This window comes from Pundamilia nyererei, unplaced genomic scaffold, assembly GCF_000239375.1.
Source record: "Pundamilia nyererei isolate P.nyererei 1_Seehausen unplaced genomic scaffold, PunNye1.0 scaffold00065, whole genome shotgun sequence".
NCBI classification, from domain to species: Eukaryota; Metazoa; Chordata; class Actinopteri; order Cichliformes; family Cichlidae; genus Pundamilia; species Pundamilia nyererei.
The window spans coordinates 273310-293974 of NW_005187466.1; the positions used below are offsets into that span (position 1 = coordinate 273310).

The window sequence follows — 20665 nt, forward strand, 5'->3', positions numbered from 1 at the left end:
AATTAATACTTATCAAATCAGCAGGGGCATTCAAGATGTGTAAAATGCAGAAAAATGAAAATGTCTTGCTGCACAAAAGACACACACCTAGCTACTCTCAGCAACAATTGCACACAGAACAGAGACTGCATGTTAGAGATTACTGGGGGAAAGGGCAAAAAATGCATTAAGTGTTCAAATTGACTAGAATACCCTTGATAATCAAAGCATGACTTCTTAATTAAAGTAATTTATCATAACATGCTGTATGCTCATGGTATGGCTAATGCATAATGTCATAATGTCTTATGAAGTCATGCTTCAAGCTTTTTTTTTTTTTTTTTTTTTTTTTTTACATTAGGGATTCATTCACTATTTTTTCCAATCAGAGGAGATGGATGGATTCACTTTGGCACAAGCTTTCACTTACGGTACAAAGACTGACTCATGTATTCTTTAAGAGAAGCACACTCTACCTCAGCAATATAGTAACATCTGCATTGAATTTTAATGTGAAAATTGAAGGATGGAAAATGAATATAAAATGACTAAAGGGGTACGTGTATAGATTATATCTTTAATTTATAAACTAGGTGCTTTTTTGAGTTACATTTCTAGAGTGAAAAAAGCAGGTGTTGATCACATAGGAAACATTTATCTTTTACCCCAGTTAAAAAGCAGACTTTTCTCCCTCCTGTTACCCCATTAAAAAAAAGACTGCAATAATTGGATTTTGTTCCCCGCTTTTAGATATAAACAGCCAAAACGCGAGTGTTTACGTGTGTAGCTCGTGCATAATGATCGCTGCTTGTGCATGTCTTTGTGCGTTTATGAGAGAATTGCAGAAACACATCCTGTTTGTGTAGCCTATGCTGCAGAGAGTCAAAGACTTCAAGACATCCCAGAATAACACGCTGCAATCCATGGGCTAAATGTTAATAAGGGCCTATGAGGCTGAAAATTGAAAAATGAATTGTTGGCCTCTAAACTTGGGATTACAAACCTGCCAGAACTGTAATGAAATGCTAATCAGCACAGTGGTTCATTTACATTCAATCCAAGGACATGATTAAAATTCATAACAAGCCAATTTGCATTTTTTAGTTAAGAAATATGAGTTGTCCTTCGAGTTGTTTTTTTATTTTTCAATGCAACCTCAGCAAAATTACTGAAGGAAAATGAAACTAAAACAGAGACATAAGAAAAAGAAAATAAACCAAAAGCATTGTGTCATTTGTGAGCACAGTGTTGAGCACTCTGTTGATTTCATGCCAATGAACCTGAAACTGATTCAACAAGCAGAGAGCACAGTAACAGAGACCAATCAGAAGATAAAAGATGAAGGGCTGCCAGATGATGGTGTGGAGGACTCAGCTGAAGTAGTCATCATCTTCACCACAGATTGTGCTGGCAGCCAGCCTCTGTTGTCAGGGCTGCTGAAGCTCTGCTTGTCTCTATGGTTTTGGAGGTGACAGACTTCATTTTTTGTGTTCTCTTTTGTTCCTACCATTCCCTTTTCACTTGTTGCATCAGTTTATGTGGTGCTTCCAGATTTTACAAACAAGATAAATTAAACAAAAATGCTGGTCTCTACAACTCCATGTACACTCCCATGTGTTTCTTATGAAATCCATGAAGTGCTACAGAGAAAATCACGTTTTATTTATGTAATTAACACATTTTGAACTCTTAAAGAAATATAACAAAAGGAAAGACACCCAGCTGAACTAATATGATCCAACAAACAAAAACTGTTGTGAGCCGCCACCCTTATATCGCCTTTGGGCTTTTGGAGCTTTTAAAAAATAATTGGGGGGGGGAAAGCACTATGCTGCTAAAAAAAGAAAAATAGATATTTGCAAAATTCTGTCTAAATATGTATTTTACCAGGTTAATGTGTGTGGCGGGGTGCAGTCTGCAGCACCGCTGCAGGGGAGGCGGACGCACCTGAGCGGCACCCGCAATCACGCCTCGCCACCTTAACGTCTGTGCTATCTATGCTGTTGTTGGTATGTGTCGGGCTGTGAGCTGAAAAGCTACAGCCGGCTGTATGCGTACAGCAACAGTGTGTGAAAAGTGGTCAATAAGGAGATGCTGAAAAGTATGTTCATGGAAACATCGTCGGGTCTGCCGTGATATGTTTAAAATGGGACTGTACTTTCATCTTTACGCTGGACCGTAAGCTGCCATCTGTGAGGCGTGAGCGATGTTTGTTTTTAGCATAGTTCACGGTGGAGCTGCTGACAATGTGGATCCGAAGATCCATAATTGGCCTATCTGGGTTTGAAAATCTCGATAAATGCACGGCGTTTCGGCGGGTACAGCGGCTTCCGCGAGTGTAACGCTTATTTTGAGCGATGAAAAAAATAATAAAATATAATTTTATTTTTATATTACAATGTCACAACAATCTTCCAATTTAGAACTACAAGTTAAAAAAATAACTAACATAAATAAAATACACTTAAGCTAAATACTTCTAATATATTCTCCCAAACCACGCGGAGCCGCACTATAAGGACTAAAGGGGTTACCGACCCCTGCCTTAGGCTATCAATACATGAGAACTAAGCCCAGTGCTTGAAATATGTACACTCAGACATATGACCAAAATCTAAATGCAACCTGCATGATGCCTTAAAACTGCAACTAGGTAGGGAAAGTTTTATTATGGAACAAGAAAAATCTGATTCCCCTGTTTTAGATTAATTAGAGATTGTATATAAGACATGAATTTAGCTTCCGGGTCTGAAAAATGAAACCATTATAGAAGTGCCTAAATGTTTTGTAATAGCCAGAAGTAGGTGACTACTCTGATCACAATAAGAAGTCTGATTTCCTCTACTCTGTGACCTCACTTAACACTTTTCTGATGAGTATGCGTGGTTTTAGTATTCTCATGTCTCATTAAATACAGTAGGATGTTTAATTTATGAATTATGGTCCCTATTAGAGTCAAGAGGAATGATAAAGCAGGGTCAATATACCTTGTGATTGGCAAGTTGTGGGCTGATGTCAGCATACAGTGTTCCTTTTTAGTCAAATCAACCTCTCACTCATCATCAGTTTCAAAACACCAAGATAACAGACAACACGTTCAGCTCGTGGCTTAAAAAGGCAAATTCATTAACCAGTCTGTGACATGATAGCGGGTGCATCCATCTTTTATATACAGTCTGTGGGTTACCTTTACTTGGCACAGTTACAACAAACCAGCACATGTGTTTGTTTCATTTGCAGACAAGAATATAACTGAAAACACGTAGATTGTGGTCAAGTAAATGCTCTGCTTAGGTACATATAACACTAAAGATTGAGATTTGTCACCTCCAGTGTGCACTGGCGCAGTTTGTGCAGTTTGTGAATCGTTTTGGAGGTTTCATGGATTTGTTTATGAGTCACACATCTTCTTCACTTTAATGCTACAAATTCAACTTTAGTAGAATTGTATAAAAAAAATCCACCATCTGAAAATATGCATGGAAAAATGCCTTATAGGTCAGCAACAAAACATTTTCAGCATCGCAGCTTATATAACAGACACCACACGTTTCTTAGAGTGAAGGGGACAAGCAGAAGTTCGTTATGCTTTTATGTCTAATTGTTGGGACCAGTTATTAGAAATGATGAATTGATGTTGCATGGTGCTGCATTTGAAAAATTATTTCACTGCATCACTAAATATGGATAAATATGAGATTAATATCTTAGTATGATCGAGGCTGACGTTGATGATGGAGAAATAATTGCTCATGATTACTCGATTAATCACACTTGTCACACATCTTTATTTGGCAGAAGCATTTGTTCAAAATGACTGTGTTGTGTGGCTGGTTTATGGAAATATAACAGGATGAGAAGTAGTAGAAGAAGTATTTGTTTGCATTTGTTGCAAAGTTTTCCGAGATCTTTACCGACTGTGTTTCAAAGCACAATCATCTCCAAATATCTTGTAAGATTTTGTATTTAAAAATCAACTGATGCAGAGGCCTGTTTTGGATTGTAACTCGGTATTCTTTGTTAGCAACAATTCAAAGATGTCCCCCCCCAAACACATGACATTAAGGCAGCTGTAAAAGTTACCGTTTTGAAGAGGACCGCTCTAAGGATACACTTGATAAATATATGTTTGATTGTGCCTACAACATGCAGAAGATGGAAATTTTGGTTGTTACTGGAAATCTAAGAAAAAAATGTACTATAACACGCAAAATCTCTGTCTGTGCTTTGTTTGTTTCTTTGTCCAGGAACTCATCTCAGACCATCAGAAGTTCACTTTACTGAGTGAATGGGTTAAATGCAGAGAAGAATTTCCCCACGGGGATCAATAAGCTATACATTATTATTATTATTATTAAGTTGAGCAACCAAGCTTGGTACACCGGTAGATCTTATGTCCCTGAAGGTTCTTATCTATATCAGATCATACAATGTACTCTGTTGCGTAGCAACCACCTGTGGTTACCTAGAATTTTTTGCACCTATAACACCATTTAAAAACAGTGTATCATTTTTGAGTTACTACAATAACCCCTAATATCAGGCATAATTCAATTTCAAAAAATTGAATTATGCATGATATGTTATGATGCCGTCACTTTTTGTCAGGCAAGCCTTGTAAGACCCTAAAATTACCTGTTTAGCACCCACTCCTTATAAAAGGATTCTTTCATTTATGTGTATTGATTTATATCCACAAAAGTTAAAATGTGGTTGCCTAGCAACCACCTTGTAACGTGCTAAAAGTCAATATTTAGCTCATAAATAACATCAACCACCACAATTTCTTAGCTTTTCTCAGTGAGAATAAGTATACCAACTGGACCGACATGGCACACAATGCAGTAATAAATATGAGATGTCCAGCTAACTCAGATGATGTTTAGAATCATCTGAGTTTTAACCATCAGGTTAATGAAATGTTGCAATTATGTTTTCAAGGAACAGTTTGAGAGTTTCGGGTTAGTTAGGTTTATGTCTAAAGTTAGGATTAAGCTAGGGTATTTCTCACAGACGTTAAAAAAATTAGTATACAAAGACAGCTAAACAAACAACAAACAGCCAACACACAGAGTGGAGCAGTCAGTAGTGGTAGAGAGCAACTTTTAGCCATAGTAAGAGAACAGCTCATCAAATTGAGTACTGCACTTGCACACAGCAGTACACCTGCCAAACTTGAAGTGGACCGGATGAATGGTTGTAGAGACAGACAAAGAACAGTCAGACTCACAGACAGAGGTTTTTCAGCTTTTTGCAAGATGATGCATAATTTTCAGTGGTTCACTGGAAGCATTGATTGTTTTGTTTTTTTCCCTTTTTATTGTCTCACCACAGTTGTATTAGATGCTTGAGAGACCCATTTTTGTTTTAAACCCATATTTAATGACTTGTAATATGTGGCACTGACTCACTTTCATTTACCAGGAAAAGAACAATTAGTTTTGTTTTTCCTGCATGGATTGGTAGTATGTCAAAGAGTTTGTTTGTATGTCAGTGTATCATTCTTTCAATAAGAGTGTTAAACTGCTGCACACAGCTGCCCTTAACTTGCCAGCTGGACACCAGACAACCCAGGCAGCAGCAGCTGGAAAAATGGACAGAATGTTCTAAAGAGGAAAGGCGAGCCAGTCTGTGAAGTAGAAAGTCAGGCTTTTTAGACCAAACGTCTTCAGCCCCATTTTCCTGTTAATTTCGTGCTCCCTTTTTTCTTGCAGTAGGGAAAGTACCCGACTACTCCGATCTCCCCCACCTCCTCACCCCTTGTCGCAGGCATGAGGTTCTGGCTGGCAGCTCTCAAACGAAGCAGCCCACAGTGGGGTGATTGTTCTCCACACCTGGCCCGTGTCACTCACTGCTACTACCTCCAACTTCCCCTTGGCTTCCACTTCACACCTGTCCTTTTCTCCAGCTCCATCGTTTTTTACTGCTTTCTCAGCTTTTGTCCTGCTCCCCTTCTCATCTGACTCGTGCAGACTTCAGGAATAAACAAAGAAGCAGAACCAAAAAGGGGGGAGAAATCGGGGGGGGGGGCAGCAGAGGAAAGGGAGGCTGAGGTGAGATGAAAGCAACCACAGAGGAGTCTGTGTTTAGTGGGTTAGTGGAGCGTTGGCCTTCAATCATAGTGACTTGGACCACATTACCACCACAAGCCTGCAGAAACCAGTTTGTCTATGATCTGACTTAAACCCAGTTTTTATCACTATGCTTTAAAGACTTTTTTTTTTGGTTCTCAATTCTCCACAGATGGAACAAAGAAAGATTCAAACAGATTTCAGTTTTCTTTAGTAGAAAAAGAAAACCATCCCTTTCTGTTTCACTTCAGATCTTTCCTTTCTTGTATTCATATTGTCTGCAGAGCACATGCCCACTCCTCCTGTGTCATTCCCTCTGCCCAAGCACAGTGTAGTCAATGAGGCCTGTGTGTGTGTGTGTGTGTGTGTGTGTGTATGTTTTTGTGTGTGCTCTCATCCTCCAACTCAGAATAAGTGGCACCAGACAGGCCTTATAAGGAGTTGTTAGATCACTGGCCACACCGTTAGTAAAACAGAACCATATGTGTGCTGTGTGTGTGTGTGTGTGTGCACTTGTGCACAGGCCTATACCTAAAGTGTATGTGTGTGTTTGCGTATGTGTAAGTAAAACCATGTGTGTCCAGAGGTAGCTGAGAACAGGAGTCTGTTGCTAATAGACATGCTGAAGGTCACATTATATGGTCATGTTAAGCACACATACAGACGGTCTCTATTTAACCTGCTCTTGTCTGTGCGGTCTTACCCGTAAGGTGTGAAAGACAGTTTTCAGATGTCGTACACGCAAATTTTTACACACACATTCCTGCTGTGGCATGGATGTCGACCACGTTACATAAGGTGAAGCGTCCGTCTAATGTGTGAATGATCAGCTAGTGGGCGGAGCTTATTTCTGCTGTCCTGTTCATCCTCTGATGGGTTTAGCAGAGGAGAGTGCTCTCTCTCTCTCTCTCTCTCTCTCTCTCTGTCTCCATCTTTCTTACACAGCTTGTCTGGAATGTACAGATGTTTCCTTTTGGGAATGGCGTCCTGGTCTGTTCACACACACACACACACACACACACACACGCAGAAAAGAGTGTGAGAGAGAGAGTGGAGCGCAGTCCCGCACATATCAATTCAGATTTCCCTTGCGGAAGATCGTCTTGTTTTTTATTTGTATTTGCTGAATTCGTAGCAGCTGGGAATAGAAATATCAATCAGCACCCTGATTGAACCTCATGAGTTTTAATTTACAGCTTTCCTGCAGTCCAGCACCTTCTTCTTTTATCCCTATAGGCTACAGGGCTTTCTGTTCCCTTACAGCCTCTGGCTTTATGTCTCCTGCTCCTTGGTCTTTTTGTCTCCCGATTGTCTCGCTGTTCTCACGTGCAGCTGTGGCTTTGCTTTGAAGGAATGCAAAGGGGACTGAAGCCATTCACTGAGCCCATCTCCACTGCTTAACCAACCCAATTTTCTCATTTCCTTAGTAATTTATCTGATGGTTTCTCACTAATTTGAGCTCCAGTATAGAGAGTGTGGCATGCAAGGATTTAGTTATAGAATGTATTGCTAGCAGTGTGTATTTAATGTATAGTAAATGTGAATTTGAACTATTATCATTGCAGTTTAATCAATAAATCATGCTTAGGATTTTAGAGAATCAGTGTTAAATAAGAAAACATAAACAAATATTTTAGGTTACGTCTTTCACAGTTGTGTATTTTTCCTTTAGAGCGCTATAACACATTTTAGCTGTAAAATGGGCTACTAATATTTTTTTTGGTTGTAATTCATTAGTTGTTTATGTTATTAACCAGTATATTAGTTTCAGATTAACAAACACATTACTGGTTAGATTCTAGTGTGCATTTGTACCAGGGACTTACAAGGAAATCATAAAATAGTTAATACAGGAGAAAACTTTTGGCAAATTTGTATCTGTGCAATTATGAAATAGATGTCTTGATTTAGGAAATTTCACATTGCTACACTCAACTAGGCTTGCTGGCTCCTCGTCAGCACGTGTTCCATTTTTTTCAGCAATAAAGGAGAGAAAAATGTGTGAAAATGTGTGAGTGGTTTGCCTAATTTGTGGAAGGGGAGACCTGACAGACACAAAAAGATATAAAGACAAAAACCAGCATCACACACGTTGTTTTGAAGTGGTCTAAATTGCAATTCCTTCCTTATCAGTTCCAATCTATAAATCTAAGAATGTAAGAGAGGTATGGTTTTAGCTTAAAAACAGGCTTTTATTTCAAATTGCTGTATTTAAAAATGTATCCAATTAATTATGAAACTCCCAGATCTAACAGTCTCACATCAATAAGCATGTTCTCATTCTTGCAGAAGGCCTAAAACCAGATCACTTTTCATATATTGTTTGATAATTGAAAACCTCTTTTCCCCCCAAGGCATGATTTGGGCCTTGACTTGGGTTTAAAGAGGCCCTCCAGTCATTGCACACATGCTTATTTTATTGATCATGCTTTCTGAAGTCAAATAAGTTGACCACGCTGATGTCAACATCTTTGGCATCTGGGCTTCTGTCCGGACACCAGTGTTACAAAATAAGTACATGGAATTAGAAAAGAACACCATTTGTAAGGCAAGCGGGGAGATTTGGCAGATATTATTTTAGGGGCTCAGCGAGACCATTGAGCCATTGAAATATTTTGAATGACGACTTCGATGAGAAGTGATGACAAGGCCTGAGGGAGGATTTGTCTTTAAAAAAGGGGAAAACATTTGCAAGTGGGAGGAGGCGTCACCTTAGATTAAGCAATAGTCTGATAAAGCATTTATGATTTTGAGTCATTAGTTGCTGATTAGATAATGAGGCCACAGAGAAAAAAAATACTGGCATTAGACAGACTTCACCGTTTAAGATGGGCTTTTTTGCTTTGCATCAAGAATTATTCTGTTGCGTTTGTGTTGGTGGTAGGTATGCCCACCCGTTTTATAGATCAAGTCAAGGAGGACATCTGGCATGTGTGCTAACTGAGACACAGTTTGGTGTGCAGACTCCTCCTACTCGTACTTACGTAAAACATAATGGTAATGGTGTGCAGCCAATCATAGGTCACCATTGTGTGGTGGCTTACTGCAGAGCGAATGAGGTTAGCTGGACTGTGGATTTGAGTCATCATTTACTGAAAGTAACCGATTACTCAGTCACTTAGAAATTAACCCTTTTATGCAGCAGATATAATATAAAATACATGTAGGCACGAATTAATCTATAAAATGTGACATAAATATTTTGGGCTTTATTTTCCTTTTTACGTTAATTCCTTTATTTATTTGTTTTCCTATTAAATATCCATATTTTATTAACCAGTTTTCATATTTAATCTTCTTCTTTACTCATTTTTCTTTGACAGTTTCAATTCTTCATACTGGACTTGGTCTCTACCTCTAGATAAGCCTGGCCGCATGCACAGCGAAGGCGTTTTTCTTCTTTCTGATCGTTTCTAAATATATCAAAGTAGTTTTCTAGCTTAAGCTATGACAAAAACCCAAGGTTTATCCTCTAAAGAACCTGTGTTCTGGAGCATCTTGTGTTATTCTTTAGTACCTCCAAGTTTTTCTGGTTGTATTTATCTCCATCAGTGTATGTATGACCTAAGCATTTCCCTTCCTTTCCTTTTCTATTATTGCATTTCATTTCCAAGTCCTTGAGCAATCACATTGCATTGTAAATAGTTCTGTGTGTAGGCGTGTGCATTTAGTCAGCTTGCCCCCATTTTAAATATGGATATATTTGTTCCCACAGAGATCTGTCCAAGAACCACATCTCCTCCCTTGATACCAGTCTGCTACATCATCTCACTGGCCTCCAAGAACTGTAAGTAAACACTGCATTATGTGATTGTGTGTTTGTGTAATTCAACTTAAATCTAATTTATCTTTTTATTTAACTGCATCTCTGATACATGTTATAATTTATCAGGCTAAATAAATGTCAATGTTTCAGACATCTTCAAGGGAACAGGATCAATGTTCTCCCCGGAGGACTGTTCTGCTGCGGCCTGCTGTCAGTCCTGTGAGTAGAAAGTCCAGGAAAGATGTTGACCAATGTTATGAAGAGAGAAGTATGAGGAAGATGAAAAGAGAGCAGTAAAGACAAAAGCTTGGTTTAGTCTGGATTAAAGTAGGCAGAAATCCCAGGAGTAAGGTAAACGAGAGCAAGTTCACCAAAAGAAGTGTATACAGCGCGCGCACACACACACACACACACACACACACACACACACACTAATCACAGGACGATTAACTTCAATTACAGCTTACTGCTCCAGGCTCCCACTACCTCCCTCTCTCCATCTGTCGGTCTCCCCCTTCCTCCATCCATTACCTTACTTCTTCCACCCATTGAATGGGCGTTTAAGCACATGTTTGTGTGTATGTGTGTGTGATGAGAGAGGACTGATGGTTTCCATCAGTTCCTTCCAAAACCACCACACAACGGCTCCATTATGTAGCCTTCTGGATAGAGTAGGGAGGGAGGGAGCGAAAAGGAGTAGAGAAGGAAACGAGAAGAAGGGAGAGAGATGAAGAGGAGGAAGAGCGCATTTCCATACAGACAGATGGAAATGAGACAAAGTAAAATAGCAAAAGTCAGTGTTCAGCACTTTTTTAGTTATTAATTTCTTTAACTAATTTAATCTAACAATGTAGGAGAAACAGGGTTTGCAAACTCATTCATTATATGACCTTTTTGTTGGATTTTTAATCACATAAATCTTGCCAAAATGATAGTAATTGGTATACATTAGTGAAAACGTGAAGGAAAAAGTCTTTTGTTTTGTTTTTTTCTTGTTTTAAGATATTGACATTTGATTTGTCTCTTTGTTTCCATCAGTGATTTGAGCAACAACCAAATCACCACCATTGAAGAAAGGATATGTGACGACCTATGTAATCTAACTCAGATGTAAGTAATTGCACTTACTGTATACTGTAAGCTTTATGTCTGTGAATATTTGTCTCTCATACCTGATGGCACATTATGAAATAATCAGGTGTCCCCTGTGCAGGGGACACATACACAGTACATGAACCAAAGCTGGATGGAAGGTTTTGATTACATTAGTAATTAAACTTCAACATATTAAACACAACACATTAAAAGAAAAGTTTTCTTCTTGTGCAGAGTCTTTGTAAATAGACTAATCAATAACAGGCTGCCTTCTCTTCTTCTCCTGCAGTCATTTTTGCGCCATCTTTTCAGTTCCTTCTCTTTTTTGTCTCTTCTGTGTTTTTTTTTCTTTTCTGTCATTGCCAGTATTGTTATTTTTATTCTTCTTCATCATTTCCCTTTCTCACGTGTCTTTAAAAAATACCCTTATTCTGTAGAAACTGAAGCATAAAAACACAGATTGAATACCATTAAGCATGCGTTTCATGATCCTTTTATTATGCTCATTGTAGTGGCTTAAAGGAGCACAGTTACACAGTAACAGTTACACAGTAACAGTTACGCTCTGTCTCCCTCACAAAGACAGAGTGTCTCTTTAGGTAGAGAAAGTTTACCTGTGACCATCCAGCTCCTGCAAATATGTCATAATTACATGTGTTACTCTAAATCCCCCTTACTTATACACAGTGTATAAAATAAATGCAAACAAAATAAATATATATGAATAATTATTATAAAATCTATTATAATGATAATAACAGTTCAAGTTTATCTCTTATAATTCTACCTGTGGGGTCATTGCCCACTTGAGTGCCATTTTCTGTTAAATCTCAATGAAATCATAAAATAGTTCACAAAAAACAAACAGAATACAAAATGTATGGTTCTGCCTGCAGAACTATCTTAAATATGTCTTTGAAACTAGCATTAAGTCATATAAGAGATTTAAAATATGATGTTTACTGAAAAGGAAAGCAGTGGCTAAGTGTTGTTAAATAATCAAACTGAAATGTCTCTTTTATTGGTTACTTGATGTGATTAAAAAAAGATAAAGAGATGGCTGATGATTCCTAAATTACAGAGTCCATAAGACATTCACATCAGGCAATAATTAGCAGTAATTATGATTTGAGCTGCTGAATACACACACACCACTCATACACATTATGAGCTAGCCTTTTTAAGGAGATGGCATATCATCTGTAGGTTTGTTGTTTCTCAACAATGAGGTTGAGAAAGGCTTTCAACAGACACAAACACACAAATATAAATGAGAGAGTTCTTAATTTATTAGAGAGAGGCTACTTGTTGGTTATGCACATATTAATGCAGCTTTAATGGTTTATAAATGTGTCATCCCCGCATGATGACAGTTTAGCAGTGGCAACCACGGTGCTCAACCTTGTGACTGTTGAGATGTTTAACAGTTAATGATTCGGTCTCCTTGTCTGTCTCCGTCTCTTCTCCAGTGATCTAAGCAGTAACCCCTTTGAGTGTGACTGTAAGCTGTTCCGATTTGTCAGCTGTCTCCAGCAAAAAGGGGTGCAAGTTCGACGCTCAAATGAATTGCGCTGCAGCCACCCCCTTGACCTCCAAGATCAGCCTTTACTTAATGTCAGACTGCCCACCTGTGATATGAAAACAAATACAGGTAAATATACTCATCATCTCGTGAAGTTAAAAGAAAACATGCACATTATAGAATTCACCAGAAATCATTTCCTGCTCTTTTCAGTGCTTATACATCATACAATAAATAGTTCATGGACTTATATTTGAAAAGTAACTCGATGAACTGAAGATGCAACAAAGGTGAAATACTTAGTCCGTTTGGTTTTCTACCTCAGACAAAACAAACATTATTGTGTAGTATTTTGTAGAGGTGGGAATCACCATACATCCCACGATACGATATTATCACAATACTTAACGCACGATACGATATTATTGCAATTTTTAAAAATATTTTGCAATATTCAGATTCTGTACATAAAGGTAAACTTTATCAATATTCATTTTATCTAATATCAAAGTCTCAGTCAGTTATATTGTTGACAAACTGAACGGTTTGTATTACAGTCTAGTACAATTATAGCTGTTCTGAACTATGCAATATGAAAACTATGCAGCCCCTTCAGCAACTGAAGAATTTGAAAGTAAATTAAAACAAAATATAATTTTACATTAAATAAAAAAGTTTTAAACTTAATTAAAATAAAACATGTCTTAAATTAAAATAAGTAAACTGTCATATTTATTGCTGCCATAAAAAAAGTTAAACACATTTGGACAGTGAAGGAATGTCAGGATTCAGAAAAAGGATCAACATGCTCTGAAGTCAGAGCACAAAAACCTTTTTGTAACAAAATATCGATTTCTGCTGTCCCTGTATCGATACATTATTATCACAGTATCGATTTCTTCCCCCACCGCTAGTATTTTGCAGACTTTATGGAGATTCATGATAAAAAATCTCTGCCAGAGCATGCTCGGATATCTCTGATAAGCCTGTGAGATTTAAACCTGTGTTGTCCACTTCAGGTCTGTATGCTGCGTGCCTTGAGGATAGCAACAGTGGAGGACTGGGACGAAGTGAACTTGTTATCTTCTCCTACTCCACGTTCCGAAACTTGACACGGGAACAGTGTCACAGTGTGTGTTTCAATGAATCGCATCGGTATGGGGGCTTAGGAGAGAAGCACGAATGCCTCTGCAGCAAAAACTCGGACCCCAACTATATCAGCACGTCTCAGTGTTCTGCTGCCTGTACGAACCCCGATGTGATGAAGGTTTGTGTAAAGATTATTGCTCTGTCAGACTCGGTTTATAACCTCTGGTGCTCCGTTATGTACATTTTTATATTTTCTCTGTAAGTCAGCAGTCACTCGATTAAAAAGAAACTTTTGGAGATCCAGTTTCCTTTTCTTTGCTCTTTCCTCATTTGATTATACAACATTCAGGATTTCCTGTAAAATTTCAATAGCCAAACAACAACTTCCCTCTGTGGTTTGAATGACTTCCCTATATCCTGAAGAGTGCTGTGCAGAGGAAATCTGGAATAGAAGTTAGTTAAAGCTCCAAATAAAAATGTAATAATGGTTTATTTAAATTGGAACAGTTTCTATATAATCAGATTTTATTCAGAACTATGAAATAATAGGAAAACCACAGTTATCTTAACAATTAATGGGAAAAATTGTTTATTATTTTATCTAAATGCGTATGTATTAACACCAAAACCAGCTCTTCTTCATATGGGTTCCTTTAATTCACAGAAATGTGGGTGGGCTCTGGCTCGCGAAGTCTTTGTCGTGGAGTTCTCGGTCTCGCTGACTCCTCTCCAGCCGCAAAGCGTTCACAACCACGTCGCTTTCACCGCCAACTCCTCTGTCACACCTGTGACGCTGTCCTGGGACTTTGGTGACCTTTCACCCCGTGCCAACACCACAGGAACCGTTAGCACCACATCAGCTCACAAATACGGACTTCCAGGATCTTATACAGTCAGTCTGACGGCCTTGGCGGGACATAAGAAGGTGAGAGAAAAAAGAACAGGATTTTAAACCTTCTGTTTATCCAGGCTGAATTTTTGTATGTATGTTCAAAGAGGTTTAGAAAGGTTAAGAAAGAAACTTTGTGTGTGTATGTGTGTGTTTGGATTTTAAAATGTTACTTGTGTGTGTTCAGGTGTCTGCACGAGGGGAGGTGACTATAATGCTTCCTCCTAAACTAGAGCTGCATTGTCCAACTCTTGTTGTGGCCAATAGGAGTCTGGAGCTCACACTTGTCAGCTGGGGCTCAGTTGGCTTGAATGTAGACTGGAAGATTACGAAAGATGATGTCCAAATTGCCAAAGGTAAAGTATACCAACACGCAATCTCAGTTATTGAAATTTCACACATTTCGAGCTCCTCGTGATCATCAACATCCAATTAGTTTTTTCTCCCCCGCTGATTAAATCTGAACATTAGCTTAATGCTTCTCTGTGGGGGTTATTTGGAAAACTGGAAGGATAAATGTTTACAGGAGTTACCATCATCTGGTTGGAAGATTAAATTGTTTAATCTGCTGATATTTTGTAATTAGAAATTTGGCAGTAATAAAAGATCAACATTGCACAATCACAATCATTTCCAGAAAGCATTTCTTTTTGGGCACTTGGGAACAGCAAAAACCAGTTATGCACAGTTATGAATGAAGCGCTGACACTGTAGCTGAGCATTTGTATGGTACATCCAGCCAACAGGTGTAACAGTAGCACTTGTTCTGTATATTTGTAGCCATCTGATGGGAATCAGCTGTGGCACGACCTACTAAGTTTTACAGCTAGTTGTTAACTTTGTCTTCGGATTTTGCCTTTTTGCACTGAGCATGTTAGTATTAAATGTATATATATGTATGTGTTTTTGTGGTGCCAAAGCAGCTGTATAAAATTGGTTTAAACTTTGTAGCTTTGTGTCTGCACTCTACAATCTGAGCTCAAAGTTTTCTCATTCAAGTGATTGTTCAGTCTAGTCTTAGTTATGCATTTGTTATTCACTCACCTTCCTTTTTCGCACAGACATACCAACTTTTATATAAACTATAAACTAAATACATTCGACTGGACAAAGGTCTTGAGAAAGATCTCTTTTTTTTATATTCTGTTTTCCAAGGGTTCCAGACATTCCTGGGCTTTAAAGTTGTCAGTAACTTTGTTACCAGCAGCCCGTCACAAGAACAAATAATTTCTCTCCATTTCTTTGCTTGAAGTTTTGAAAAATACCCAAAATAACACAGTTTGGCAGACATAGGGTTGTATTTTTGCATCATTTATCAGCCAAAAACTCTTCATTTCTGTAAAGTGTGCAGTGTGGCCTTAAAATATGAGAGGGAATTTGACAAATGGAGGCCAAAAGCAAGGCCAAAAACATGTCCGCTGTAGATTAACAGTGTCTGAAAGTCACGCCCTTAAGAAATTATGAATTATGACAACATACTGCCAAAGTATTTTGTCAGATGTTGATCCAAAATCTTTGCTTAACTTTTGAGGCTGAATTCTGATTGGCTGGCGTAATTTTTCTGCATGATAATGATCCCAAACACACTGCATATTCAGTAATCGTACACCTGGAAAGAAAAACATAAAAAGGAACCCGTTTCAATAAATTGCTGCACCTATCTCCCATTTCCTAGCAAATTATAAAGAAAAGCGCGGTAACGGAGGACTTTTGCACAGTACTGTCCATCTCCTCCATTTTCCACCTTTGTTATACTTGTTCTCTTCTTCTAAGACACTCCTTTACAATTTCTCACAATGTAATATTTAACTGTTATTTGCTCATTTCACTGGTTTGTTTCTTTGAGATATTATGAGAAAGAATTTTTACAAAGTGCCAAAGAGTCTATGAAACTAATGTGATTTGCTGAAGGACAAATTCGTCATGATAGGAAAGAAATGCCAGTACTCATTTTTCTACTGTCTCAGCCAAGGAGTGTTTGTGTTTGCACATTAGAGATGTGAGTCAGGCCCCGCGTCTTTCATCTGTCTCCCCCCTCGTGCTTTACTTTGCACCCATATATCAACATCTCTTGTGTCTACATTTTTTGCCTGTTTGTCTGAGGCTTTTAGAAACTCTTCAGGTTGCTTTTTTTTTTCACTGTGAAGTCTCTAAACAAATTTTTTTTACAGATTTTTGTAGCTCTTTTTATATCGTAAATAACGAAGACTTTGACTGAGAGACATATTCTGCATGTTCTACAACAAATATTTGAGGCCAGTAAAAAATAAAACAAATAAACACATTCCTAATGAGAATTATTATTTGATCACACTGATTTGCAATCATATGCAACTTACTAACTTTACTGTTATTTTGTACTTCAGCATGTTTTAAGTTTGTTTTTTTTAATTATGAAATAGTAGCTGCACTTTTTTTTTTCTTCTAGAAAGAATACATTCAGAGTATTTGTTAAACAACATTCATGTTTCTGTTCCCTTCCAGCCTCTCCTTTCTGTCCAGTAGATGCGACGCACGATCACGAGTCCTCAAGCTGTTTCCAGATCCTTCCAGGAGAGCTGAGCTGGACTGATGCTCGAAAACAGTGTTTGAACCGCGGTGGGGATCTGGCAATAGTCAGGAGTGACAAGCTGCGTAACCTGCTGGCAACCAAAGTCACACAGTGAGTGTTTACTCTTTCTGCAAGTTTCACAAACTGAAACAGGAAAATAATTTCAGTTAATCTTTTTCCTCAAGAACTAATGTATCTGTGCATTGTTACCAAGGGAACCCTAAGAGCAGGTGTAGCAGCAGGTGTAGCAGTACAGCCTGGTCACATAAGAATTTGTTTTGTGAGCAGCAATAATTTTTTCTTCCTGTAGAGACTGTGATCAGCTGACCTGTGCAGCTACTCCAATACTCACTGCTCTTTGTGGATTTAGCTAACTGAATACACATGAAGATAAAAGTAGACTATAGACACTATAGCTATTATAAAAGGTAGAATTTACAGTATACTTAAATTTGTTTTTAGATGTTTCACAGAAACATTATTTATCAGAACATCACCACTATCTGATTTAAAGACCTTAAAATAAAAGAGGATATTACATTTAAGATTTAACTTTCCAGTCTATAAAATATCTGTGTACCGGTAGGTTGTCATTCATCCAGGAATGGTAATCTAAGGAGCTTGGAAAGAAAAGCAACTGGACTTCTTTAGGTTTTTTGAAGACGTTTCACCTCTCATCTTCAGCTCAGTCTATAAAATGTCACTCTCTGAGCAGTCCTTACTGTTGAAGATAATCTCCTCTTCTTCCACCTTCCTTTCCTTCTTTTTCATACATCTCTCTCCATCTATCAGTCTCAGACCTTACTAATTTTCCCACCCTGGGAAATGTGCATTTAGCTCACAGAGTTTTCTAACAGACTGCAATAAATTGTTGAGCTGTTTGAAAAGCTCCATTTTAAATTAAAGCTTCAATTTTAAAAAACAATACAAAATCTTTGCTTGCCCCTCTTCTGTAGCCAGCTTAAGTTCAGCGACTGAAACGTCATGTCATGTGTTAAAGGTGTAAACGGGTCTTATTTCTAAGCAAGTATCTAAATCGTGTCACTGGAGGGACCGCCAGCTCACACATTTCGTCTTCCCTATTTCAGTGACAAACTCAAACAAAGCTATGGTCCAGTCTGTTTGCTGAAACGACAGCCAAAAAGTATCAAAACAGACAAAAATACTGAAAACAGATGTTAAACGTTCGATCACTGACACTCACAGAATTACATGGTTTGGAAAAGGGTGCATGCAAAATGTGTTTGTCTTTTTTCTCCCCTCCTCTGTGTGTGTGTGTGTGTGTGTGTGTGTGTGTGTGTGTGTGTGTGTGTGTGTGTGTGTGTGTGAACTTATCCTTATTTGACTGAATGTGACCCCTGACTTATGTGTTTTTGTTTCATTCACATTGATAGGATACACTATTTTGCTGCATGTACGTTTGTACATGTATATGAACAAAGCTCTGGATTTGGCTTTGCTTTGCTTTTGTAAAAGTATTCTGCTCTCGCACTGGTCTGAAGGCCTTCGGTGTTTTGTGTTTAAGTGTAAGAAGGTCACAAAAACACATCTGTAAAAGCACAGCTGCATTGTAACATTAACGCCGTAGGAATCTGGATTTTTGTGTGTGTACATTTGTGTGCTAATTTGAGTGTAGGACTCGTATACCAAAGGGGATGAGAAGAAAAAAAACTTGCTGCAGATGGAGCTTATCCCCGCCATCCTCTTCTGCTCATGTGTTCCTCCACCCCTCTCTTATATAAGGAACTTTTTTTCTTTCTTTTTTTAGAATCTGTCTTTGTTTTGTGCGACAAAGACGTTTTCTTGTTCTTTTTCTGCCTTTGTGTAACCGCTGGTCACTCGTTCTGATGTCATTATCAAAGGTGTTTTGAAAAATCCCAAAAAGTGGGAGAAAAAAAAAAAAAGGAAAAAAAAGGAAATTGCTTTTATCCAGGTGATTTTTGGAAAATGTCAGAAAATGGCTTAAACCTGCTTCAAACAAAATGTCTAAAATGTTTGATTTGTTTCCCCCTGTCCTTAGATCACGGTGAGTATCACGCTGACTTTTCTTTTAGAGGGAAGGCCATTTTGTTTTCAGTTAACTGTGCGTAGGAGGAAGGAAAATCAAAGTGAGGAGCGGCGAGGTCCATTAATGGACACATTGAGCCAAAATCCAATTTATCTAACATAGTATCTCTGTATTATCCCACCAGGGTTCAAGCAAAACCACTTTTCAGTCTCTGTGCCCTGCAAACATTGATTATTGAGAGCACAATTGGCAGACTTCATTCTCAATTATTAACAGTCAAACTCATTTACTTCTGAATGTTTTTACAACTTTTCTGTTTTTTCCTGCATTTCATTTTTTCTCACCTTTGTTATGTGTCTTCCTGTGTGCATTCTGAAAAGATGGTGCGAGGTTCAAGTTACGTAGCTAAATGTCAATCATTCAGTGTTAATCTGTGCATTATCTATTTGTTTCTGCACCAGGGAGCGAGGTGTGTGGCTGGGCCTGACTGATATAGACACCCCTGGCAAGCTGCACTGGGTGAACGGATCAGAGATGCAGGAGGGAGAGGAGATATTTCATCCTCGCTTGACGAGCTATCGTGGCAATGTGTGCGTCGTCCTTGAAGCACGCGGTCACACCAGTCCATACCAATGCAATGCCAAGTGGCCGTATATGTGCCAGTACACTGCCGAAGGTAAGCTCACTGACATTCTGTCTCATAATCCAAATATAAAGCAGTCCACATAACTAGATTAGAGAAATGAAATGAAAACTGAGGAACAGATTTAATGCAATTTTACCCACTGCGCCTAGAATTGTATGCAAATTAAGCTTAGCCAGACATCTCCTATTTAAATGATTTATTACCTCAGTAGAATAAAATTACCATTTGTGTCTGGGCACCAAACTCATGTGTCACTTATAGAAAGTGAAGAGCATTTAATACCCGACTCCCTCCTACCTACCTAACCACGCAGACAGCTTGTTTTTTAGGGGTCCATGTGGGCCCACAGTGGGCTGCGCACCAATGCCCATATGTGCCCTATGGTGCATTACTGCCTCTAACTGATATGGAGGTTGGAGCATACTGTCGATCAAAAATGTTGCTTATTCACAAGGTGTTTAAGAATTGGTTACCAGAGCAATGCCACACATTTGATTTGCAAGATATTCATTGTATTGTTTTCCTGACACAACCACAAAAGAGATATGTATCTCCTTCAAGGCCGGTTTACACGTTTACTTGGTATGCAAATGTGTAAACCACCAAAGTGTGGAGCTACCAACTCAAAAAAATGCTCCCTCAAATTTTGTCAAATAATTTACTTGGTCTGGGCCCACCTAGCTGTTCTATGGGCAGCACGCAGTGGGCTTCCCTCTTGGAGGCCCAAAGGGAGAAAGTGCACTGGTCCCCTAGTTCCACATAGGAGCCCCAAGCGCCAAAACTGTTGTGGGCCCTGTGTGGGCACATCCACTTGGGGCCCACATGGGATAAGTATGGGTTTGCCCTGCCCGCACAGGTCCAAGTTCACCCACAGCTACCCACTATGGGCACACATGGACATGTTCGCTTGGTATGCCAACTTTCAAGGTTTTTAGAGGGTTTTTTTTCTCCGTAAACTACCAGACCCCTGCATTATGCACAGGAGATTGAGAACATGCAAGCAAACATACAGACATACACTATGGTGAATTATTATTATTATTATTATT

At 38.6% G+C, this 20665-nt stretch overlaps 1 protein-coding gene across 3 annotated transcripts in view; it reads left to right on the forward strand.

Moving 5' to 3' along the window:
- The window catches only part of pkd1a (polycystic kidney disease 1a), a 75971-nt gene that overhangs the window by 9118 nt on the left and 46188 nt on the right, over positions 1 to 20665 (forward strand). For all 3 annotated transcript variants that reach the window (XM_005735675.2, XM_005735676.2, XM_005735678.1), the window contains exons 2-10: positions 9766 to 9837; positions 9967 to 10035; positions 10855 to 10926; positions 12381 to 12562; positions 13453 to 13700; positions 14187 to 14447; positions 14599 to 14767; positions 16896 to 17073; positions 19432 to 19646. In XM_005735675.2, coding sequence (XP_005735732.1) covers positions 9766 to 9837; positions 9967 to 10035; positions 10855 to 10926; positions 12381 to 12562; positions 13453 to 13700; positions 14187 to 14447; positions 14599 to 14767; positions 16896 to 17073; positions 19432 to 19646 — 1466 coding nt within the window. The remainder of the gene's footprint in view (positions 1 to 9765; positions 9838 to 9966; positions 10036 to 10854; positions 10927 to 12380; positions 12563 to 13452; positions 13701 to 14186; positions 14448 to 14598; positions 14768 to 16895; positions 17074 to 19431; positions 19647 to 20665) is intronic.